Source organism: Psammomys obesus, unplaced genomic scaffold (genome assembly GCF_907164565.1).
Source record: "Psammomys obesus unplaced genomic scaffold, mPsaObe1.curated_primary_1811, whole genome shotgun sequence".
Taxonomy (NCBI): domain Eukaryota; kingdom Metazoa; phylum Chordata; class Mammalia; order Rodentia; family Muridae; genus Psammomys; species Psammomys obesus.
Window position 1 is genome coordinate 20,445,272 of NW_026585644.1, and position 25,751 is coordinate 20,471,022.

The following is a 25,751-nucleotide window of genomic DNA, read 5'->3' on the forward strand; positions in this document are numbered from 1 at the left end:
TACAGAACTTTAATAAATTTTTTAAAAGTGTGTATTTGTGTGTCTGTGCACAAGTGCCCATTGTGGTCAGAGGGGGCACTGGAACCTATAGAGCTGGAGTTAGAGGTGTCAGTGAGCCACCTGCTGTCAATGGTCATTTAATGGAACAGTAAAAGCTCTTTAACCACCTAGGCATCTATCTCTCCAGAAATTATGGTCTGGAAAAATTTTAAATGGAAACAATAAAAGGAAAAGCTTGGCCTCAGTTTAAATAAAAAGCAAAAGTGCCACAGCTTTCAACTTGTTACTTGACTTTTTAAAATTTCCAGAGTTAGAGAATAAAACCAAAACAGAAATAAGTTCACATTCTAAAAAACAACAGCCAATCTTGTACAATGGGTAGCAACAGCCAGAAGCACAGGAAAAACAACACCCAATTGTCCCAATTGGGGCTGGGACAGAAAAGTAATGCGACAAAGGCCGAGGCCAGTGAAGAAAGAAATCTAAAACATGTCACATGTGACCCTCTAACAGGGAAAAAAAACATGCAATATGTTTACCTGGAATATCCTTGGAATTTCTTTAGCATCTGCTCTGTATACATCTGTCTGGGTAACAGGTCGAACATGAAACAGCTTGCTATAGAAGATTTTTAAGTAAAGGAATAAGTAAAATATTAGCCAAGAATTATACTACATTGGTTATCTTGTACCAGATGCTAAAAAACAGCTACTTATTGACCCTAGAAATTCATAGACTCATTTGGTTTTTTTGTCTGTTTCTTTTTGTTATTGTTTTCAGACAGGGTCAATTTCTGTCTGAATAGCCAGGCAGTAGCCAATGTAGTTCTGGCTACTACTGTAGATCAGTCTGCCTCTCAAGTGCTGGGATTAAAGTCGTTAACCTGATGACTAGCTTTTTTTATTGTTTCGATAATTTTTAAGATAAAGAAAACTCAAGTTGAGCTTCTGTCAGAAAATCACGTATTAAAAAGCCATGAAATACAGATGTCTTCCACACCACACACTGCCAGCTGTCTATAAAGGAATTGAGAGGGAAACGGTCCACCAGTAGAGTGAGAGGGCACTGTAACTGTCATGATGGACAAAGTCCTAATCCTCTCGCTACACTGTAACCTAAGTCTGATACTTACTCTATGTCTAAAACCATGTAAGGGTTTGATTGCTCTTTATCTTGTTCGCTGTCATAGAAAAGAATCTTCTTGCTGCTCACAATCACATACTGTTAAAAAGAGGAAAAGAAGAAACTGAAATTACTATACACTGTGTTTATTTTCTTTTACAGGAAAATTTGTATTTGTGATAAAGTCATATGCTATGAAAGTAAATAAAAAGTACTAATGGTGCTTTAGGGAACTTTTACTTAAGGTAACAACAGACTTACTTATAGATTTTTATTTATTTTTCTGTAACAATGAAACTGAAACTAGATATATTTTAAGCTTTGGGATCTACATAAAAAGTGAATCTGCATCAGCCTAGTCAAAGTGAACAAGACATACACAGTAGCACAGTTCTGCTGCCCACTAGGACACCATAGCACCAGAACAGGCTTCTATAATGACCTCAAAACCTATTTCAGTAACAAACCATGGACAGTAAAATTTCTTCCACAGAGATAAACAAAATTGTATCAGTCCACATCAGAAAGTATAAACAGGTATTTTATGTCAGGAAGTGTAGGCACATTTACCCTACAACTCCAGAAGGAAAATGGCTAGAGTTAAACCAGAAGCCAAAGAAACCATATTCAAAAGCACTAATTACCTTTTTAACCCATCCAAACTTTTTAGTGTTGTTCCGCACAGGTAACGACAACCATCCTTCTAATCTTGATTCTGTAAGTAAGCATAATATATGAAGATAAATAAAATGATTCTCCCTGACAATGAGGAATTTATGAAACTTTTAATCAAATCTGCCCTTTACAATTTAGACCATATAGTACCCGGGCTACTGTAATAATGCACATTACACAGCGGAAAACAAAATCCAGGTCATATCACATTGGAAAGAAATACTCTGAATTATAACATCAAACACCACATTGATTAAATTCATGCACTGGCAAAATTCACAACACACGAGCACTGCGGTCTTTTCACTGCATGTCTACATCAAGCCCCTCATTCTTCCTGGAGAGCCCAAGCTGACTAGACATGTACTGTGCACTGTAGAGTAGAAAGTACTTTAAATGAGTGTGTTCAGAAAACAGGGAATTTTAGAATGGCTAATCTCACTGAGTAAAATACAGACCAAACTTGTTTAAGAAGCAACAGGAAAACCAAAATTTCTAAGCCCCAAAATATCAAAATCAGTAAAACTCATAATTAACAAAAGAGAGCATATTAACTCATTAACTACTGTGCAGATAAATTTGATCAGTATTTTTCAAATAAAATTGGCAGGGGGGATGCCATTCTAAGATAATATTCTAATAGTGCAAGTCATTACAGAGTTTAACTACTATGCCCCAACTGTACTTGATGCTTTATGTAAGTTCTCTAGGTCCTCACAGCTCCACACATAGAATTCCATCCCTCATGTAAATGAGAGAACTGGAATGCAGAGATCAGTGAGAACCTCTGTGAGTTTAAAAGACATACTCAGGACTCTCCATCATTTCACCTGTGAGTCTTTTTCAGTGTGTGACCCAGGCCAAACTGTTTCATGTGTTCTCTGAAGGCTTAGCACATTTGTGGACATGTATATACTCCATGAAAATTTGAACATGTTCTCTGAAACAGGTCACATGTTTTTGTTCTTTTCTGTACTGTCAAAAATATCTTTTCTTGATACAGAACTACAGAAAAGTTTTCTGAAAATAGATGAAGCCATGCACTTTCAAGGATTTGGAACATACTCCTTTGTTTCTGAAAAGTCAGCAAAAATCAAACAATCCAGCAAATACAAGCACAAGCTATTTGAAAAATACCTTAAAAGAAAATTATAGTTCATGCAGCAGTTTATTTTTACTGCATCTACACAGCATGTTGGAGTGAGTGGATGTTAGTTAATGCTGTAATTTTTTTTTCCCAAAAAGACAAAATTAAATAGCTGGGAGAACTGCAGAGACAGAAAGCTTTTCAGGATATCACCTGTACTAATAGGCTCCGATGAAATGGGTGAGTAAGGCAAAGAATCTTCTTCAGAGTCAGAGTCAAGAAGCATGTGTGAACTGGAGGGCTTAGTGGCAATATTGAGAGAGGTAGAGGAACGCTGGTAGGTGAAGGACATGGACTCCATAGTGTGTGACTGAGTGATATGGACTACACACCCGCAAATAAGAAAATGAGCAGAGAGAAGAAAAAATAAATAAAAGCTTAAAAGACAGACACTACATAATGAGTTAAACACCTAAACATTCAAATATATTTACTTGTTTGTTTTTAATGAAACAAGTCCAAATGTCATGTGACTCTAAGAAGTAGATTTTCACTTAAAGAAATGACAAACCTTTTTCTCAAGAGCAAAGTCAGTCATGGAACTTAAAAGCAATTACCTGACTTAAATTTAAGGCAAATGCAAGGGCTGCCCAAGAATGTGTACCTGGAAATCCATCGTCAGGCTCAGCATCCCCTGGTCCACTGCCTATACTGGAACTGTCCATACCAATATGCAAGGCCTGGAGCTGTGACCGCAGCTGTTCAATGTCACTATCTTTACTGTCCAGGGTCATTTGGAGTTCAATTCGAATTTGGCTCTCTTCAGCTATTTGCTGTAAAAAATGTATTAACAGATGAAATGTAGATTGTAATTGTGGGTCATGGTTTAGTAGTAATTTTAGTAGTAATTACTAATAGAAATGCTCCTCAGCCAAAGACAAAAAAAAAAAAAAAAAAGAAACATTGTTGTTTTTTTTTTTTTTTTTTTTTTTTTAAAATGTTTTCAATGTAAAAGAGCAATCTTACAGCCTGCATTTCATTCAGTTCTTTCTGGTATTTGATCATCTGTTGTGTCAATTTTTCACGCTCAGACTTAAGCTCCATATGTAGCTTTCTGTTCTCCTTCTCTTTTCTTCGCACATCTGTGTCACTACCACGCTTGACAGGTTCTTTTCGATTCATGATCTCTGCCAACTTATTCACAGCCTTAAGGAAATAAGCATAACATATATATTAAGCTATATTAATGTTTTCTCAGTAACTCACCATTATAAGCTACATAACCACCAGTAATTCCTTTCCTGTACACAGGGTTATAAAGGAACACTTCTGGGGTTGGGAAGATGGCTTAGTCAGAAAAGTGTCTGCTGTACAAGCACAAGGACCAGAGTTCAGATCCCCAGTACCCATATGTAAAGCCAGGCACACTGGTGCATGCCTCTAACCATAATGCCAGGGAGGTAGAGACAGAAGGATCCCTTAAGTTCACCGGTCAGCTACTCTTCACCAATTGTGATCTCTAGATTTGATGAGAGATCCTGTCTCAAAAAGTAAAGTGGAGAGGGGCTGGAGAGACGGCTCAATGGTTAAAACTGCTTTCTGTTTTTCTGGAAAAGCTGAGTTCAGTTCCCAGTACCTATGTAAGACACTTAGAACCACTTGTAACTTCAGCTCCAGTGGAACCAACACCCTCTGCTGGCTTCCATGGGCACACACATTAATGAAAAATCTTTTTTTTTATAAAGCAGAATAGTAATATAGGAAGATACCAGAAGCCAACATCTGGTCTCCACATGTATGCACATATGCACACTCTACATGTACATACACACATGAACATATTCACACATATGACACATGCACACACAAAATATTTTTTACCTTAAATAATATACTTCTATTAATATCCATTCTGTATTCTAAACAGTTTTTCATTCTCAGTTTTTGATAGTAGAAGCCTTTACTCACTGAGCTATCTCACCTACTTTCTCATGGTTTTTGAGAATGACTGTTTAAAGTGTTTACAGGGCTGTGAGTATAGCTTGCCTAGCATATGCCAGGCCCTGGATGTGTTCCCCATTGAACTATAGGATTGATCTGATATCATTTTCTACTACTATGTGAAATTTTAATAGGTAAATGTTCTTCCTATTCTGAAGAGTGAATTCTGCATTGGCACTAAAATGTACCCCGTCCAACAACAGAAAATATCCCTAGCACCCACATGTTTACACTACAACTACAACTGTGGAAGCTGGCAGAAGGGTGTCAGTAATCACACATGCCCTGTCAGATCATCTGATTCTTTTCAGGCTACTAGCAAATAATAAAAAGCTGAGAGAGAATGCAGGACACTTCCATACACATTAAGTCATTAAGTTTTTTTTAACTTGACCAAAAAAAAAAAAAAAAATCAGGATATTGCTCTAATAGTGATATTGTGATGAACACAAAGCTTCCACCCTGTAGAGCTAGAAAAGACAGGTGACTGGAATAAAAACAAAATTCAAAACCACATTTTCATTCTGATGACATACTTGAGTCTTTAGAGTTCTCTCAGTCAACAGCTGTTTCTCAAACTGTGCTTTAATAGCCGCTGCACTGATCTCTTCATCTTTCAACTTTGACAGTTCTGAAATAAACAAATATTAAAGTTACACCAGTAATGACAGCTACTAGGTATAACCACAATAAGCTTTTCCTCCTGCTAATACATACGCTCTTGAGTATCTTTCAGCTTGTTGTTTAATTCTTCTTTCTCATTTGCAAGATTTGCAACATCACTAGTTAGTGTCCTATTTGTTTCTTCAAGCTGAGAAAAAGAAGCAAGGGGAAAACTCATATCACTTTACAAAGTTTTAGTTGTCAAATAGTAATCCAAATTGAGACCAAACGACCATTTTCTCACACATTCACTTCACCTTGTTACCAAAACCAGCCTTATCCTTGATAAAAATGTTGCTCCCTCAAAACTTCATATGTAGCCCAAAAATCCTTAGCAGTTTTTGTTTTTAATAACAAAACCACTCAATAAATCAAGAAAAAGGAAAACAAAGGCTTGTGTTCCTATTATGCTGAACAATTTTTAAAACTGTAGTATTTCTTTCAGAATGTTATTTTAAAAGAAAAAAATGAGATTTTTGTTTAGTTTTGTTTGAGACAGGATCTCTCTGTGTAGATCTGACTGTCTTGGAACCCAATCTATAGATCAGGCTGATCTTAAATTCAGAGATCTGCCTTCCAATTGTTGGGATTAATGGCATGGGCCACCACCACCTGGCTCAAAATATGTGTTTTTATTGAAAAAGTTGAATCCTTTTTTCTATATTCCTTTCAGATTATATTCCTATCCTTTCTTCCTATAGTTTTACTATAAATTATGTTCCACTTTCCCACCAAATACTGAAAATTTCCATTATATAGACATGAAGTAATATATGTGATATTTTTTAAATTATGACTCACTTAATACACTAAAGAATTAAACTCACCAAGCATGGTAAGGCACACCTTTAATCCTAGCACTCAGGAGACAGAATAATCTGGTCTACATAGTAAGGCCCAGGTAGCCAGAGATACTGAGACTGAAGATGCTATGTGGGAACAGTGGTGAATGTTTCTAATTGCATCGTTTGGGAGGCAGGAAAAGAAATGTGAATTCTGGGTCATCTTGAGATCAAAATAAATAACAACAAAATGTGTTACCCTGCTGATATATATGAAGGTATATAAATTTCATTTAGATATAAATCATTTAGATCCAACTTCTGTTTACTTCTGTTTTCTACCATACTTAATGTATCTTCCAGCTTTGTTTGCTAAGACAGGGTTTCATGTATTCTAGACTGACCGCCACCTTGTTGTGTAACTCCTGACCCTCTTGCCTTCACCTTCCAAATGTTGGGACTACAGGCATGTACCTGTTATCCCTTCACCTGTTTTATTTTAATTAACTGTATAAGTGTTTTGCCTGAATGTATGTCTTTATAGCATGTGAGTGCAGTGCCCTCAGAGGCCAGAAGGGACATCAGACACTCTTGAACTGGAATGTAGTTATAAGAGAACTATGAGCTACCATGTGGGTCCAGGGAATCAAACCTGGGTCCTTTGGAAGAGTAGCCAGTGCTCTTAAGCACTGAGCCATCTCTCCATCCCTCACCAACTGTTTATCGATGGAGACATGTGAGGGTTTGCTATTTATAAGGATCATGTGGCTATAAACACAGTGCTAGTTTGTTTAGCACAGTTATCTTCGTGTGGACTTTCTTGGGGTTGTACTGCATACTTAAAATTTGCCAGAAACTGTCATATTGCTGACTATACTATACTTATCAATTTAAACTTAACACTCCATTTGTTGTAAAGAAAAATGCCATGTTCCAGACACTTGAACTTGTCAGGTTCTTATTTTCAGTGTGGAAAGGGTATGCAATGGTATCTTAAAGCTATGACATCCACCTGACCTTCTGATAGAGAACAGTTAAGTGAAGCATCTACTTACATATTTGAGCTGTCTCTTTTGGCCAGTTTTCTTCTAAATTGTTTCATCTACTTTACTGAATTACAGGTGTTCTGTATGTGTTATAGATTATCAATCCTCTGTTAAATATACACATTACAAATATCTTCTCTTTGTTATTTAGGCTGTCTTCTGTCACACAGTAATTTTAGGTCTGTCTGATAACTTAAAAGTTTTTTTTTTTTTTCACATTTGGTTCTTAAATTAGATACAATTTACTTAATTAGTAAGGATCAAGTGTATTCCCATTATTCTAAAACTGTATTTATTGTGCCTTCTCCCACTGGTTTTATATCACTATCTGCATGCATGAGGTTTTGTGTATGTACCTCCTTCTGTCGACTACTCACCCCCTTACCATGCGCGGCATTCAGCAGGTCTGCACAACTGACAGTGTAAGACCAACTGCTTTCTATTTTACTTTCTTTTGAAATGTACCTTTAGTTAGACTGTTACAGTCTGCTAATAAGTACAGTCATTTGAAATTTACAACTGACAGCTCCCAAATGTTTGAGATTTTATGAGACAGCAATTTAATTACAAATCCAAACACCAAGAATTTTACTTACAGAAGCAATTGTAGCATCCTTTTCAGTAAGTTCTTGTTTGTGTCTAGCCATCATCTCTTTGATCTCCAGTTCTTTCATGATCTTCTCTTTTTCCAAATCAGAGTATTGTTCCTCAGCAATGGAACGAGCCAGCTGCTCAGAATCTGCTTTGGTTAGAGTGATCTCCAGCTGGGCAGCCAAGGAGTCTCTGTATTTCGGAGATAGACGGATCATAGACGGCATATGGTATGGGAATGAACTCAGAGCCTATCATGTATTCTAAACACACAGCCTAAATAAGTGAAGTCTCAGATCCCTTGGAGATGGCATTTTAATAATAAATTTTCAATATGGAGTCAAAAGATTTGTCTATTTCATTTTTCATCAAATTTTTTACTTGGTAAAAAACGGACTTGGAACAGGGCACTTACATATGGACAAGGGATAAGGACCCTTCCTTACCTTTCATCCTGTAAATCCTGCTTCTTCTGTTGCAACTCTTTACAAAGTTTAGTCTTCTCTTCACTTTCTTCCTTAAGTTCTCTAACTTGTGTCTTATAGAGGGTCTAAGCAACAAAAAAGAAATGCACGTCCGTTATTACCAAAAATATGACTTATATTCAAACCCTCGCCAAGCAAAAACCTCAATTTATAGAAATATTTACTTAATGTTGGGCAATTTTGGGGTCCTGAGAAATGAGTAGTTTTGTGGCTTTCCCCTTTTCTAGTCACAAATTAAAAAACAAACATTTGACTAGTAGGCAAACTGTACAGTAGATTGCATATCCTACGTCTAGTCCCCAGCAAACTCAACCCCTAAAAGCAGCAGTTAATAATGTAAAAGTATTACTTTCAACAGGGTACCACAGCATAGTTAAATATACAGGTTGGTCAGATAAATGAAGAGATGGCAAATAATACTGCTGATTTTTCTATCTTTCTTTCAGTTGACAGATCAATGAAAGTACTACATAAAAATACTTCTTATTGCTGGGTGGAGGTAGCACATGTCTTTAATTCCAGCCACTGGGAAGCAAAGGCAAGTAGATCTCTTGAGTTCAAGGCCAGCCTGGCCTAGAGAATAAATTTCAGGACAGCAATGTTATACAGAGAAACACTGTCCCTAACAAAACAAAACAAAACCAAAACAACAACAACAACAACAAAAAAAAAAAAAAAAAAAGGGGGGGGGGGGGAGGGAAGAATATATTTCATCTTTTTAAAGTAGCCTCAAAAAATCCAGAAAGGTCAATATGACAATTATAAAAGCACATATTTGGGCTGGAGAGATGGCTCAGTGCTTAAGAGTACTGACTGCTCTTCTAGAGGACCAAGGTTCAATTCCTAGTACCCACAGCAGCTCACAACTGTTTTGTAACTCCAGGATCCAATACCCTCACACAGATATGTATGCAGGCAAAACACATAAAATTTAAAAATTATATATTTAAAACAAACAAACCTAAATGCATATTCTTCCAAAAGGTGATTCTTGTAACCAGCTTCACAGGCTGGTTAATAGCTATGCTTAGAATTATGTCAACAACAGCTGATTTCTTGTTTTGAGACAGTACCTTTTCTTTTGTTGTGGAGACTGCCCTTAATTTTGTGGGCTCAAGTGACCTCACCACCTCAGTCTGTATGGTAGTTGCAACTATAAGCACAAACCACCAAGCCAGATAAGGGATTTCTGTTAAACAATTTACAGCCTTTTATCAGTACTTTTTTCCCCCTTCTTTATGGTGCTGGGTATTGAACTCAGGACCTCCTTCATGCTACAAGTATTTTACCACTGAGTTACATCCCCAATCCCTGTTTGCTTTTTATGAGTTATGTAAGAACCCATCCATATCTGTCTGGTGTGGTGGTAAACTACTATAATCCTAGCACTCAGGTGTGAAGGCAGAAAGTTTGCAAACTAGAGACTAGCTAGATAGTGAAGCTGTTTAAAACACCCAAAACCAAAACAAGCAAGGGCAAACAACAAAAGCTATGCATTTTCCCCTCTTCTGACCTCCCAAGGTACCAGGCATGCATGCACTTATGTGCCTATATCCCAAATACAAATACACATAAAGTGAAATAAATATTTGTTTCAGTTAAAAGACAACCATTCTCTTGGTTCTGCAGAAAGTGCCTTACTGAGAAATACTGCTCAGCTTCAAGTTGGTCTTGCAGTTCCTTCATCTGCCCGTCTGCATCCTGCCGCTCTCTGTAAACACAGAAAGTCTTTGTTAGTAGCTTACATACATTTCAACCCAGCCACTTTGTAAAGTAAGAATGTCTGAAATCAAGTCATTTTCATGCTAGCACTAACTTCATCACTACCTTTTAAAACTCTCATCCCCACCAGGCCTGGTGGCAGAGCCTATAATCCCAGCAACTAGGAGCCTGAGGTGGGAGTGATCATGAGTTCAAAGCCAGCCTGGAAATTCTCACAAGACCACGCATGAGAAAACAAAACAAGAATCTAAACAACTGCAAGCCAGATGTGGTGAGTTATACCTCTAATCCTAGATCTCTAGAGGCTGAGGAAAAAGATTCCAGGAAGGCTGTGGCCAGCCAGGGATACATAGTGAGACTTTATAAACAGTAACAACAACAAAACACCAAAAAACACACATTAAAAAAAAAAAAACAAAACAAAAACTAATACCTATATACAGGCTTTTCCCAAGGCTACATCATGTCATTAATCCAACAGCTAATGCAATGTGTTATATTATTAGTTTTATTTTACATTCCTCTTGCTATATAAGCTGGCTCTTATTTCACACTCCCAAGTGTAATTAAAGGAATTATCACCACACACATCTTTCATTTTAAATAAATACCAATAACACACAAAAACTCCCAGAAACACTCCATCAAACTGTATGAACCAATTAACTTACTTTCGAAGTTCAGCATTTTGCTTTTCCAAGTTCATTTTCATTTCCATGAGATGATTATTTTCTTGTTTTATCTGCTTTTCTGACATTTTTAGGGTGTTAACTTGCTGGGTCTGCATCTTCAGGTCATTTTGCATAAGACAACGCTTCTGAGTTTCCTGCTCTATTTTTAATGTCAAGTTTCTAACCTAAAAAATAGGTAATAAAAAAAAATTACTTGACATTTAAGTGAATTACTTATTTTTCACAAGAATGATTTTCTTTCTTTCTCTCTCTCTCTCTCTTCTTTCTTTCTCTCCTTCCTTCCTTCCTTCCTTCCTTCCTTCCTTCCTTCCTTCCTTCCGTTTTTCAAAGATAGGTATAGCCCTGGCTGTCCTGGACTCACCTTGTAGACTAGGCTGGCTTCAAACTCACAGAGATCCGCTTGCCTCTGCCTCCCTGAGTGCTGGGATTACTGGCATGCGCTACCATGCCCAGCTCAAGAATGATTTTTTTATTCATCTCACATTAAAATACAGATAATTCTTCTAATATTTTTAAATAAAATATAATCTTTAAGGTGTAAGTATCTTAAACTTATTCAATAACTGATTTACTCTATCACCAAACTCCATTAAAGCCAATGTATACTACAGAATATTACAAGAAAAAAAGAAATAATGCAGTCACCATTAGACCTCCTACTAAAACTAGGTTTTACTGGCTCACTCATTTTACTTAGTATGAGTCACACTTACATCCTCATTTAACACATCTTTCTGCTTCAGTAGCTCGTTTAGCTTCTGCTGAGACTGCTTGAGGTCACAGTCCAGTATCGAGCATCTCTTCTCGGCCTCCAGGAGCAGGTTTTCCACTTTCTGTTTTAAAGTCCTTTCTTCCAACAGCTTCTTCTCCATTTCTATTACAGTAACAGTAGAGACAAAAATGAATTGAAATGTATTTTAATTAAGGGCAAGTGGTACTACCTTATAGTTATGTTTCTAACTAAATATTTTTATCATTTCAAATATATTTGAAATATGAATTTTAGCTTAAAAAATAGATGTCTTATTTGTAAAGTAGAAAACGCATCACACTACTTGTGATATCACATTTATTCTAATTTTAAAAAAAAGACATTTTGCCTTTGTTTCTCTATAAGACACTGGCATCTTTCAATAAACAGTGTGACTATTTTTACCTCAAGGCATCCAGGCAGATTCCATGACTTTTCTTTCCCTGTTAGTATATTATTATGCAGGTGTTGAAAACTATGTTTTGGGAGGTAGTAAGATTCAGGAATCAAACTTTCTGAGCTGACCCTGACACTTATTAATTATTTGAGAAGCTAAGTTAACTTCTCTTTCTTCAATTTCCTTCCATCTAGGAGAGTAACAGTATTTAACCTCCTGAATATGGCAAAAAGGTAAAAACACTGCCAGGTATTTGGCAGGTACTTCATTGGTGCTCACTAATGCTCACAGGGTTTTGTTTTTTGTTTTGTTTTTAAGAATTAGTAAAACGGTAGCGAAAACGGAGTAAATCTATAAAGTATTACGCTTATTTAGGATTGTAAATAATCTTCGCTTTTTTTGAGTTATACTTTCCTTCATTTTTCTAAATGATTTATAATAAACCTACAATCAGAAAAGCAACTCTTTAAAAGCACTTTTCATCTTTTTAAAAAATATTTATTTATTTATTATATGTGAGTGCTGTCTTCATACGCACTAGAAGAGAGAGAATCAGATCCCATTATAGATGGCTGTGAGCCACCATGTGGTTGCTTGGAATTGAACTCAAGACCTCTGGAAAAGCAGTCAGTGTCTCCTACTGCTGAGCCATCTCTTCGGCCCAAGCACTTTCATCTAAAGGTAATCAAGTGTATTCCTATGCAAGTAACTTCAATTTTAAATGCAAGTGTTTTAGTTCATATCCAAGTAGGATTCCTATGCCCTCTCATACCTACTGTTTAACATCCAACTATTAAGTACAAAACGTTGCATTATTTAAAAATTAAATCCATACATTTTAAAGGTATTTTTAAATTTTATTTTTTAAAGTGTACATGTGCTTGCATGTGTGTGGAGGCCTAAAGCTGATGTCAGATATTTTTCTTGTTTGCCCTCCAGTGATCATGCGGCAGGGTCTATGGGTCAATGTGGAACCCACTAATTTTGGTGCATCTAGCTAGTGAGCTTGCCCCAGGAATCACCTCTCTGCCTGGCTTTTACATGGGCTCATCCATGCACAGCAAGAACTTTATCCATCAAACCATCTCCCTGGCCAGAATTAAAAATATTTAATGAAGGGTTTTTAGAAGTGTGCACAGACAAATGAAACATTCTCTACATGCTACTAAGTAAACAGTATTCCTAATTATTTACATGTACACTTGATTTTCACAACCTAACAACACCATCATTATACCTTTACAGAGAACAAGTTATCAGCAAAGTTTAAGCAACTGGACAAGGTCATACTGATAATAATTACTTGTTCAAGCCACATTCTTAATCTATAGAGGTGGTAACATACAGTACAAAGAGCAAGAATTTTAGAACCAGGCTTAAATAAAATCTGTAATATTTAAGTGCCATATCTTTATATGTAAAATTATAAGCAAGTCATCACATATCATGTATTAATGTTCCAAGTAACCATCAGAAACAAAGAAGTTATATTACATTAAATTGATTCATTTTTGTCAGTTTCAAAAATGATCAACAAATAAATAAATGCATTCACTTATTCAATAAATAAATAAATAAAAATATTCGCTGAGTGGTGATGGCACATGCCTTTAATCCCATCACTCAGGAGGAAGAGGCAGGTGGATCTCTTGAGTTCAAGGGCAGCCTGATCTACAGAGAGTTCCAGGACAGCCAGGGCTACACAGAGAAACACTGTCTAAAAACAAACAAACAAACATTTTTTTAAAAATCACATAATATTGGTGCAGATAGAAGGAAACACAAGAAAGCTCACTGAGGAGGTAGATACAGTCTACAGCTTTGGTAGTAGCTACATGATTGTAACACAAACATCAAAAGTGTTTACATTTCATTGCATATAAATTACACTTCAAAATTTAACTCTCTTCTAGGTTATAGACAAGAAATACACTGTTCATCAACTTAATCTCTTCAGACTATACATTTCTAAATAAAGTACCTTATTCCTCTTTTGTTCTCAAAGAGTCGCAACTGTAAGCCTAGCTGAGACCCACCTGCCTCTGCTTGGGATTAAAGACGTTCACTATTGTTCATGACTTGTTTCATTTCTTATCATCCTCAGTCAGTGCTTTAAGGTAAATTAGTTGGAATAAGAAAATCTAAATGTTAATTTTACTTAAAGACTAAAAGGCTACTTCTTGCAAAGCTAGTCATAATATCATGCCTCAATAAGAAATAAAATTTCTGTTCCAGAGTTGGACACAAATATTTTCAAGAACTGATTATTTCTGTGATTTCAAATCTATTTTAATAATACATAGTGAGGAAACAAACTATGCCAAGACAACTCTAAAACAACGACTGGTTTGTGGAAGCTTATTTGGGGAACTATTAGTATGACATGCCTTTAATAAAATCTGACTGGCATCTTTACTATGTCAGTGTGCAAATTACTCAGTGAGCTACTACTGAGTCCAGCTGGACTAGCTACTACATAAGTTCTTGTCTTATATAACTATTAATAATTTTTCAACACAGCTGGAGAAGTGTCAAACTATAGTAAATATATGTCAAAGAACATATCTCCCAAATCAGTAGATATAAAACACCACACTGCACACCTTTCACCATTAATGCCACTGAAATATCACTTTCTTTCAGATCTAAAATTATGGTAGAGAAATTCTGTATTTAGAAATTTTCGTAATGAAGCAAAGGTTAAAAAAAAAAAAAAAAAGACCAATACAAATCAAAAGGACCCTGAGATTTCACCTTACACCCAACAGAATGGCTAAGATCAAAAAGTCAAGCACATTCTGGAGGACGTGGAGAAAGGGGATCCCTCCTCCATTGCTGGTAGGAGTGCAAACTTCTACAACCACTTTGGAAATCAATCTGGTGCTTTCTCAGACAATTAGGAATAGCGCTTCCTCAAGATCCAATTATACCACTCCTAGGCATATATCCAAAATATGCTCAAGTATACAACAAGAGCATTTGCTCAACCATGTTCGTAGCAGCTTTGTTCATAACAGCCAGAATCTGGAAACAACTCAGATGTCCCTCAACTGAGGAATGGATGCAGAAATTGTGGTACATTTACACAATGGCATACTACTCAGTAATTAAAAACAAGAAAATCATGAAATTTTCAGGCAAATGGTGGGATCTAGAAAAGATCATCCTAAGTGAGGTATCCCAGAAGCAGAAAGACACACATGGTATATACTCACTTAATAAGTGGATATTAGACATATAATATAGGATAAAGATACTGAAATCTGTACATCTGAAGAAACTAAGCAAGAAGGAGGGCCCTGGGTAAGAGATCAGTCCTCATTCAGAAAGGTAAATGGGATGGATACCCGAAAAGGAAAAAAAAACAGGAAAGAGGACAGGATCCTATCACAGAGGGCCTCTGAAAGACTATACCCAGTAGGATATCAAAGCAGATGCTGAGACTCATAGACAAATTTTGGGCAGAGTGCAGGGAATATTATGAAAAAAGGGGGAAATAAGACATGGAAAGGACAGGAGCTCTACAAGGAGAGCAACAGAACCAAAATATCTGGGCATGGGGGTCTTTTCTGAGACTGATATTCCAACCAAGGACAATGCATGGAGATAACCTAGAACCCCTGCTCAGATGTAGCCTATGGCAGCTCAGTGTCCAAGTGGAACGGGGACAAGTAAGGGGAACAGGGGCTATCTCTGACATGAACCCAGTGTCTACCTCTTTGATCACCTCCTTTTGAGGGGAGAGCAGCCTTACCACGCCACAAAGGAAGACAATGCAGCCAGTCCTGATGAGACCTGATAGGCTAGGGTAAGATGGAAGAGGAGGAGGACTTCCCCAATCAGTGGACTGGGGGAGGGGCATGGGAGTAGAAGAGGGAAGAAGGTTCGGAATGGAAGTGGATGCGAAAGGGGGCTACAGCTGGAATACAAAATGAATAAATTGTAATTAATTTAAAAAAAATACATATATAAAGTTTCCCTAATAACTTTCTTCCTTTCTGTTCCCAAGACTTGTCAATAAAAATAAATATTTTGTAAAGACTGACTCTAGAATTAACTCTTGGAAAATGTTGCTGGAATACTCCTCACAATGCATACCTTTCATGGCTTCTGATTTCGCTTCTTCAATGGTTTCATAGATCTTATTTTTATCTGCTAGTCGTGCTTTTGTGGTCTTGTGTTCAGCTTCTTCTTGTTCTAAACTCTGCTGTATTACTTTCAGTTGATACGTCATATCTATTTCCATGTTGCTCTTTTCCTACGAAACATTTCCAATGGTAACTAGTCACAGAATTTCAAAAACTTTTAAAATACTTTTAAATAGTCTCACTATGAATGTTCAGTATTTTCCTTTCCTTTTTTTCTCCAAGTTTCTTATAAAAGTTACCAATGGACTTTACCACCCATCTACTCTGTTGTTTTGAGATCTGAATTGAACCTATTAATTCCAGCAAAAGACTACAGTGCTATTCTCACCATTCAGTATTTCTCCACCTCTCTTATTCTATTTCTCCATCTGCAACCCTGACACTATCTACTGATGCTCTTGACACTATATCCCTACTCTCAACTTCCTGTCACCTCTGAAGGTTCCCAGCTATCTCTAATTTTACTTTTTTTAAAAAAAAATTACTTATTTTGGCTGGAGAGATGGTTCAGAGGTTAAGAGCGATGGATGTTCTTCCAAAGGTCCTGAGTTCAATCCACAGCAACACAAGGTAGCTTTTAACCATCTATATTGAAATCTGGTGCCTTCTGGCCAGATTCTACAGGCACACATGAAGGCAAAATACTGTATAAATAATAAATAAATAAATCTTAAAAGAAAAAATACTTGTTTTAAGTGAGTATGTGTGTGTGTCTATGTATGTACGTGTACTACATGGGTGCCTGGTACCCATATAAGTCAGAAAAGGGTGACAGATTGTGAGCCAGTTTGTGAGTGCTGGGAACCATACCTGGGTCCTCTGAAAGAACAAGTGCTCTTAACTGATGAGCCCTCTCTCCAGCTGCAAGATGCTGCTATTCTTTAGTCACAAAGTTTCCCTTCCTGAAGTATTATTTTTCAAACTTTAAAAATGTTATCTAATGGCCAGTTGTGATGGCCAGACCTTTAATTCCAGCACTCAGGAGGCAAAGGCAGACAGATCTCTGAAAATTTGAGGCCAGCCTGGCCTACACAGTAAGACTGTCTCAAACAAACAAAAAGTGGTGTTTCAAATCTAGCTATATTCAACAACAACAAAACCTCAAGATGTCCTACTACCCAATTAGTAGGTATTTTTCTGTGATGCTGGCGATTGAACTCAGGGTCTTAAACATGCTAAGCAAGCACTGTACCACTGAGCTACATGACCAACCAGACATGTTTTAAGTTTGAAAGTCTTAGATAAAAGAAGTCAAGTCTATATTCTACATGTGCCCCAGGATTTAGAACACAGACCACATGGCAAACAAAACCTCAAGTATTCATAATCTGACCCTTAAAGGTTAGTTTGCTGACCCAGACAACATACTTCAGAAATACTAAAACAAGCAAATCCAACCACTGGTGTTCTCTATCCTCAGCTCTGTTCAAGTGGCTATCCTCAAGGCAGAGTGTACATCTTTTCCTGTCTACCTCTGATCTATCATTCTCTACACCTGAAAGGCCTACTGTGTCCAAACAGCTGGCATTTTGTTTGCATACAATGCATTGAAATTACCTAGGGGCTTTATTATTACTTTTCTTTTTGTTGACCCAAAGATTCCCCAGGTAGCTCCTGGCTAGCCTTTAACTCAGAGATTCACCTGCCTCTGTCTCCTGAGAGCTGGGATCAAAGTTTGTGTCCCCACGGTCCCCTATCAGACTATTTCTACTACAGAAAGCACTAAATATTCAGCTCAATGAATAAACAAATGGAAATAAAATATTAACTGGAAATAATCCCTGGATCCACAGTATAAAAAAAAAAAAAAAACTATGAATGTCACAAGTCATATTTTAATTTTGTATTATATTAATTTTTAAGATATTCCAGTCAACTTTTGAATTATTCTATGCTGTATAAAATTCTGAAAGAATAAAATATTTATCTTAATGAGTCCTAATTTCCTCTGGGTTTCTAAAAGAGCAACATCGTTATATACGCCAAGTTCCTTCTTCACGTAGCCCAGCATACCAAGGGTTGCCTCTGTTAAAGTTTACAGTCCTTGCTTGCGCAGTCAAGTCCAAGCAGAAAAAAGTCCATGTATATATAAAAATATTCTACCTAGTGAAGGATTACTTCACTGTCCCATATTTTGGTAACTTTCTCATGTAAAGTTGCACTGTGCTTCTCTTGCCACAAGCGCAGCACACCGTATTTACCTTCTCTAAGTCAGTGAGCTGCTCCTGCAGCTGTCTCTTCTCCACCTCTACTTTTGCCAGTAAGGCTTTGCTAGTCTTCAAATCTTCCTCCAGCCCAGATATCCTACCTAAAAATTAAAAAAAAAAAAACACCGTTGAAAACAACATATTCAAAATGCATTCAATTAAGAGTTAAAATTATCTACCTCATATTTTAGAGTTCCTATTTGTGAGCAAGTTTTTATAATCTGTCAGAAGATTACTTTAAAGTTAATTTAGCCAGAACTCAGTTGACAGAAGAAATCTAGGAGATACTAATTAAAAGCACATTTTTTTTTGTTCACAAATTCTATCAATATACTTGTAATGTCTAATTTTGTTTTGTAATTTTTTTTTTAAATTATGTGTCTGTGTTCGTGTCTGAGGATAAGTTCATGTATGTAATGCAGCGTCAAAGGAAGTCAGAAGAGGGGTTGGAATCCCTGAAGTTACAGGCAGTTGTAAGCCTCCTGCTAGAAATGCTAGGAACTGAACTTCCTAGCAATATGTGCTCTTATACGGCAACAGTCTGTCTCTCCAGCCCAGTCTCTACCTTCACTAACAGAATACCACATTAAAAAAATAAAACAAACCAGTGGTGGTTGCACACCTTTAATACCAGGCATAAGCAGGGAATTCATCTAAGAGTTCGAGGCCAGACTAGTCTACAGAGCAAGTTCAGGACGTCTGGGTCTATGTAGAGAAACCCTGTCTTGAAAAACAAACAAAAACACCACAAAACAAACAGAATAAAGGACAAACCCCTAAACCCAGGTTACTGCAATGCATTATCCATCTAAAGTTATTTCAAAATTATAAATTATCAAAATCAAATCAGTACAATCATTACTTTCATACCTTGTAAATCATTAATTATCTCTGATCCATGGGTCCGGTCCCTTCTTTCAGATTCTAGAGCTGACTGAAGATTGATAAATTCCTTTTCAAGTTTTAACTTGGCAGTCTCAAGCAGGCAGTTTTTATCTTGTAGATCTCTATTGTTAGATTCCAGCTGTTGAATCTGTTTGGAACTTTCTGCCTGGGTTTTTCTTAACCGTGCTGCAGTATCAGACTCTGTTCTCAGCAAAGCATTAACTTCATCCAGCTGTTATCCAATTCATAAGCAAGCAGATAACCACAATGCAACGTAATGAAAATACATCAATTTATTATCTTGTTACAAGCTATTTAAATAAGAAACTCTATTTTCCCAGGCATTACCCCTTTAATTATTATCGCTAACAGCTTTAGCAACACTGCAATTACAATCAGTATTAACAGGCAAGGATAAACCCATCACTTTCCACACACAGACCAACCTACTTGTTTCTGGAGCTGATTGACCTTCTCAGTGGATATCTGAGAGCTCTGGTTCCTTTTCTTCAAATCTTCAAGTTGATCTTTTAAGCTGTTAACTATGAAACAAAGCATTTTAGCAGAAAGCCTCAATATAACATACACTTAATGTTTTTCTTCTTATATATTTATTATTCTATATCACAAACCATCATTTTCCAAATTCCGTTTCTTGTCAGCTTCATGATCAGCTTTTCGTTGATATTCTGCATTTTTATGTTGAAGAAGGGCCTTTTCTCTTTCCAACTGTCTCAGGGCTGATTCCACATTTTTTCTAAAGGTAATCTGAAATAAGTTAACATTATTGTCAAAAGGAAATACGGAAAGAAATCAGTCAAATACTGTCAGTAATATCAAACACATTTTTTTTAAAAAAAGACTTAAAAGACTATCATTGTTTTGTTAAAATTTTAGTGTTCTTCATGTTTGCAAATTTAATTTATTACAGTCAAGCTTTCTGGAACTTTCTATCACTAACGAAACATCATTTCAATCATCATATAAAAACAAGATTTTAAAAATTAATTTTTACATTAGCATACAAAGTAATGGTTTTATTATGGCATTTTCATACATATATACCATCACAATGTTTTTAAATCTTGAAATACCTGTACAAACTAAATTAACTCAAATTGGCAAAACAAATCTAGGTAACAAAAGATACCCTATAATAATTTCCATCTTGTTCACCTATGACACAGGTAAGTTTTACCAATATGTATTGCATGGTACTCTGTAGCTAAAAGGGTTTCAAAGATTTTTACTAACAGAAATGTTATAAAGTACAGGAAATTTTTACCTCTTCTTCTAGCTCCTTTGCTGTTTTCTCTAGGCGAGTACTAATAGATCTAAAAATTTTTAGAAAGAAACAGTAAATAAAATAATCCTAATTTACAAAAGCATAGTGTATTAGTTGAAGAAGTATTTATATAGTCAATTTGTGCTTTTCATTTTCAGTATTGTGTTTAAGCTTCAACTTTAAAATGTACTGCTCGGCAGCATACTTGCACTTCTGTTCCAGCTCCTCCTTGGCTTGCACCTCACTGCTAAGGTGTTCTTCTAGTGCATATAATTTTTTCTGAATCTGTCAAAAAAAAAAAAAATAAGAAGTTGTAAGTTTTGGTCATAAAGATAAGAGGCTTAAAGAAAACAATGATTCTATTTTGCCTTTCCTACTTACTAGATCTCTCAGTAAGAATATGGGATTTGTACCTGCTTGGTATGACTCTGACTTAGAGCTCCCTCGCCTCCTGCTCTCTCCTTCACAGTATATATATATATATATATATATATATATATACAAACACATTTATAGGAATATATTCTTCTGTGATTTCCTACACAGCGATAGGAACACTACTACCAGGGATTAAATAAATCCTGAGTAGACAGCTAATAGTTTCAAATCCTTTTAAGCTATGTTTTAAAGCAAGTTAAAATGATAAAAAAAAAAAAAGAATTAAATAATACTACATCATTTAAAATACTGCCCTACATGAATTAACAAGTTTTGTCCCATTAACAGGAACAAAATACGTAAGACAATGTCTTCTAGGTGTATTGGCACATGCCTTTAAACCACTCAGGAGGCAGAGGAAGGAGGATCTCTGGGAATTCAAGGCCAGCTTGCTCTATATACTGAGCTCCACGGCTCAAAATAACAACAACAATGGCAGTAATATTATATACATTTGATTAACTGAAATTTAAAGAGTAAATACTGTCAGGCCAAGGCAAAAATGATACACCAAAGTTCTAATGAGTTTGTTTCTTAAATATTAAATTCATCTTTAAAACAACAACAAACAAACAGAAACCTCCTCTATTGTTTCAAAACAACTATAGGCTAGGAGCCAGGGAGATGACTCAGCCAGTAAGATGCTTACTGCACAAGCACGAGGGACTGAGTAACATACACACGAAGTCCAGTTATGTTAACCCCCAGCACTAAAGCTAAAGCTGGTAGAGGCCAACCTGGCCTGGATGTTAAGCTTCAGGTTAGATAGGCCTACAAAGCGAAACTCGTCTCCAAAACAAAATAAAACACCAACCAAATAAAACAACAAAATCAAGTTTGAGTCTCTAACTCCAGTGCTGAGGGAGTGGGAGTTTGAAGGAAAAGTGCAGCAGAGACTGGCAAATCCCTGGGGCTCACTGGCCAGCAAGTCTGGACTAATCTCTGTATTCCAGATACACTGTGACACTTTCTAAAAAAACAAAACAAAACAAACATGTAGAGTTTTCAGGAAAATACTGACAACTGGCTTCCACACATGTGTACATATAAACACATCCAATCACAACTGCACACACTAAACTTGTAAGTAAATAAAGTCAACTAACTTTTTTTGTTGTTGTTGTTCAAACTAGCGTTTCTTTGTGGAGCTCTGACTGAACTGACTGTCCTGGAACTCGCTCTGTAGACCAGGCTGGCTTCCAACTCACAAAGATTCTCCTACCTCTACCTCTCAAGTGCTGGGATCAAAGGCATGCACCACCACAGCCAGGCTGAGTCAACTATCTTTATCCTTCTCCATATATGTGTACACACAAAGAGAGAAAGAGAGAGAGAGAGAGAGAGAGAGAGCGCGCGAGCACAAATGACTTTCAAACAATAGGACTTTAAAAAAAATATAAGCTCATGAGCTAGTCAAGATAAGTACTTTTAGGTGCTGCAATACTATGAACATACATGTCCTTGATAAATAAAAACAAAAATTACATAATTCATATTTTAAACAATAGATTCATAAGAAAAATAGTAAAAGGGTACTTGATAGGAAAAAGGATGGGAAGTCTCTTGAGTAGATGCAGTACTTCAAGTGGGAAGCAGACTATGATTAGAGTAAAACATGACTGTTTCTCCTTTTCAGTGTATTTGACACGTACCTCCTGACTTTCCTAGTTAAAAAAAAATACAAAACACATTTTAATGCTTGTTATATTTAATAAAAGACCTATGATGTATATCATTCCAAAATTATCCAACACGTTTTCTACCTTTTGTTACATTTGAAGAAAAAACAGCATTATAACTTTCACCTGTATGTGTATGATTTAGCTTTGTAAGCAGTCACAAGATATTTTGGTATATGTGCTGCTGAAGTGAGAACAGTCACAAAATACTTTAACACTTCAATAAACTGTTCTTTATATGAATACACCGGTAAGCAGAAGCGCAGTTTTGAGTCTGCCCTACTGCTGTGCCCCACTGCTTATACTCTTTTAAAGCCCTGAGATCATACGTCTTCTAACTGGTATTGCAGCTGTTAAATCTATCACTCTTGCTAATGAACAAAGCTGAAAGCACATATTCACATAATTAATCACTTCAACGTTGTGCTACAGACACAGCACTTTATACTCTAAGAATGGTATTGCATGAGTAATAAAGAAATACCAAGTACATGGCTAAAAACTAGTGTTATGATGGGGTGAGAGAGATGGTCCAGTCATTAAGAGCACTGGCTGCTCTGCAAAGGAACTAGATTCCATTCCCTCTTCTGACCTTGCTGACACTGCATGTGAACAGACATAAATACAGGCAAAACACTTGTATACAAAAATAGAGATAATTAAAAAAAAAATCAATGGCATGAGTACTGAACATGTGACTAAAGTAGAAAACACAGTAAAAATATATACATACTTCACTTTTCCTTGTTTGTATTGCATCATTTTCTCTACAAGATGGAGAGTCACTTAATAACCTGGAAGAACAGAAGAAATGCTTTTCATTTGTCTTATATAATCAAATCTCTTTAAGATCTTACTTGAACATACTAAGTGAAGCACTTACTCTGCTGCTGGGCAGTCAGTCACACCCCTCAGCCTTCTCCACAGAAGGCACCCAGCCTTAACTTCATTAGGACTAGAGTCACAACATGGACCCCTTGATTCCACTTGAGTTTCTACAATGATCATATTCTATCGTTTCTCTTAGAAAAGAACATCTCCTCTTTTTTGCAAAGATAACATATGAGCTCGATGTTAAAATTTATACATTGTCTTTTCAAAATATTTAATTTTTTACACTCATTTATTGGGTGTGTTCACGTACACAAAGGCCAAGAGATACATGCAGAGGTCAGAAGATAAGTTGTGGGAACTGGTTCTCTCTTTTCACCATGTGGGTCATCAGACTTAGCAGCAAGGGCCTTACCTAGTGGGCCATCTTGTCAGCCCTTAAGGCATCATTTTGATATTACTGTCAATTTCTTTTTCAGTTGTGTCCTTCCCACCATCTATAAACATGGATAAGTTTCTTTCATCCATGACTTTTAAAAAAACATATATTCTTTATGTGTATAGGTATTTTGCCTAAATATTAGTCCGTGCACCATATGCATACCTGGTGCCCATGGAGGCCAGAAAAGGGCATCAGATCCCCTGGAACTGGAATTACAGATGGTGGTGAGCTGCCATGTGGCTGCTGGAAATCAAACCTGGGTCGCCTGGAAGAGCAACCAGTGCTCTTAACCATTGAGCCATCCCTTCAGGACAATACCCTTATTTTGTTCAGCACTCAAAACAGTTTTAGAATATTATCACTATTAGGAAGGTGACTAATCCATCTTCATTTGCCTGAGCTTTTTCTAGTTTCGTTTTTCTAGTTTCGTTATCTCATTCTAGGAAACACCCAAACCTGGGCAAATTGTGACACCTGGTCATTCTCATCATTACATCTGAGTGTACCAGGAAGTTTCTCAAACACTTTTAACATCTTATCCCAATATTTAACAGTTTTCAGTGGTTCCTCCTTGGTTGCCAGTCAAAAATCCCTTACAGAGCATCCACTGAGATAATCTGTTTAAAGGCAAATCACATTCTACCTTTTTTACAATTCTGTGATTCACAAGATAACAAACTCAAAGTATTTGTTCTTACTGTATATCTTCAAACGAATATATGACAGTGCCTTTCAATCATTTGTAAATAAATAAAATGTAACATTCAAATATCAAATAAAAAATAAAATTAAAAGTAGTTTAGACAGTCCATTAGGAAAAAAAAATCTGACAGCTAGGCTATTATAACAATAACACTTAACAAATAAAATCACATACAAATTTTCTCTAAAGTAGGTAAATCCTATAAAAGGCAGCTGATTTCCCACAAACGCTTTAGGGATCGGGAAGGTCTCTACATCGCCTTTATCATCCTCAATGTCATCAAAGTTGCTGCTGTCTATGTCACTGCTGAGTTCAGGCACCACTGGAGCTGCCGCTGCAAGGAAGAAAATATTATTTCACTCATAGCCAAAATAAAAGATCAACTCATTTTTACGATAACATATTTTATACAAAAACCTAGCAACTGATCTTCTATTCAACATTTCCTAAAACTAAAACTTTATACGTAGTTTATTACTATATTAGGTCAGTTTTAAATATGGGTTAATATATCAAACAAGGAAGGCCAATTATATCACTCTAGAAGCTAAAAATTACAAGTAGCAATAATATATATATATATATATATATATTAGAGAATTCTCATTTTCTACATTTTTAAAGCAGAAATATTCTTAAAATGAATCAACATAATATATACATAAAGTAAATTACTATGATTTATCAGAGTGCAGTCTCAACAAATAACTATTAATTTATTAACTTAGGTACTCAAGTTAGAGGATAATATTCCATTACTGAGATACACAAAACTGCAAAATTAAGAAATGCATACTATCTATTACAAAAAGAATTGAGAAATGTTGCTTTTAAAAAAAATGCATACTGGGGCTGGAGAGATGGCTCAGAGGTTAGGAGCACTGACTGCTCCTCCAGAAATCCTGAGTTCAATTCCCAGCAACCACATGGTGGCTCACAACCATTTATGAGATCTGGTGCCCTCTTCTGGCATGCAGGTATACATGCAGGCAGAACATTGTATACATAATAAATTTTAAAAAAATGCATACTGGGCTGTAGACATGGCTCAGCATTTAAGAGCACTGTCTGCTCTTCCACGGGTCCTGAGTTCAATTCCCAGCAACCACATCTCACAAT

General features: G+C 36.3%; 1 protein-coding gene across 3 annotated transcripts in view; it reads right to left on the reverse strand.

Moving 5' to 3' along the window:
* Nucleotides 1-25,751, reverse strand: part of Rock2 (Rho associated coiled-coil containing protein kinase 2) — a 95,649-nt gene that overhangs the window by 11,462 nt on the left and 58,436 nt on the right. For 2 of the 3 annotated variants that reach the window (XM_055625474.1, XM_055625480.1), the window contains 21 exons: nucleotides 24,807-24,966; nucleotides 23,390-23,450; nucleotides 20,745-20,824; nucleotides 20,540-20,588; nucleotides 19,887-20,022; nucleotides 19,705-19,796; nucleotides 19,240-19,486; nucleotides 18,364-18,470; nucleotides 16,113-16,272; nucleotides 11,580-11,740; nucleotides 10,846-11,030; nucleotides 10,094-10,163; nucleotides 8,414-8,517; nucleotides 7,973-8,159; nucleotides 5,603-5,696; nucleotides 5,422-5,516; nucleotides 3,911-4,090; nucleotides 3,549-3,717; nucleotides 1,767-1,837; nucleotides 1,133-1,221; nucleotides 540-618 (listed from right to left, as the gene is read on the reverse strand). In XM_055625474.1, the coding sequence (XP_055481449.1) occupies nucleotides 540-618; nucleotides 1,133-1,221; nucleotides 1,767-1,837; nucleotides 3,549-3,717; nucleotides 3,911-4,090; nucleotides 5,422-5,516; nucleotides 5,603-5,696; nucleotides 7,973-8,159; nucleotides 8,414-8,517; nucleotides 10,094-10,163; nucleotides 10,846-11,030; nucleotides 11,580-11,740; nucleotides 16,113-16,272; nucleotides 18,364-18,470; nucleotides 19,240-19,486; nucleotides 19,705-19,796; nucleotides 19,887-20,022; nucleotides 20,540-20,588; nucleotides 20,745-20,824; nucleotides 23,390-23,450; nucleotides 24,807-24,966 (2,576 nt within the window). Of the gene's footprint in view, nucleotides 1-539; nucleotides 619-1,132; nucleotides 1,222-1,766; nucleotides 1,838-3,548; nucleotides 3,718-3,910; nucleotides 4,091-5,421; nucleotides 5,517-5,602; nucleotides 5,697-7,972; nucleotides 8,160-8,413; nucleotides 8,518-10,093; nucleotides 10,164-10,845; nucleotides 11,031-11,579; nucleotides 11,741-16,112; nucleotides 16,273-18,363; nucleotides 18,471-19,239; nucleotides 19,487-19,704; nucleotides 19,797-19,886; nucleotides 20,023-20,539; nucleotides 20,589-20,744; nucleotides 20,825-22,629; nucleotides 22,642-23,389; nucleotides 23,451-24,806; nucleotides 24,967-25,751 lie in introns of all 3 variants that reach the window. The other variant, XM_055625465.1, reaches the window with a different exon arrangement.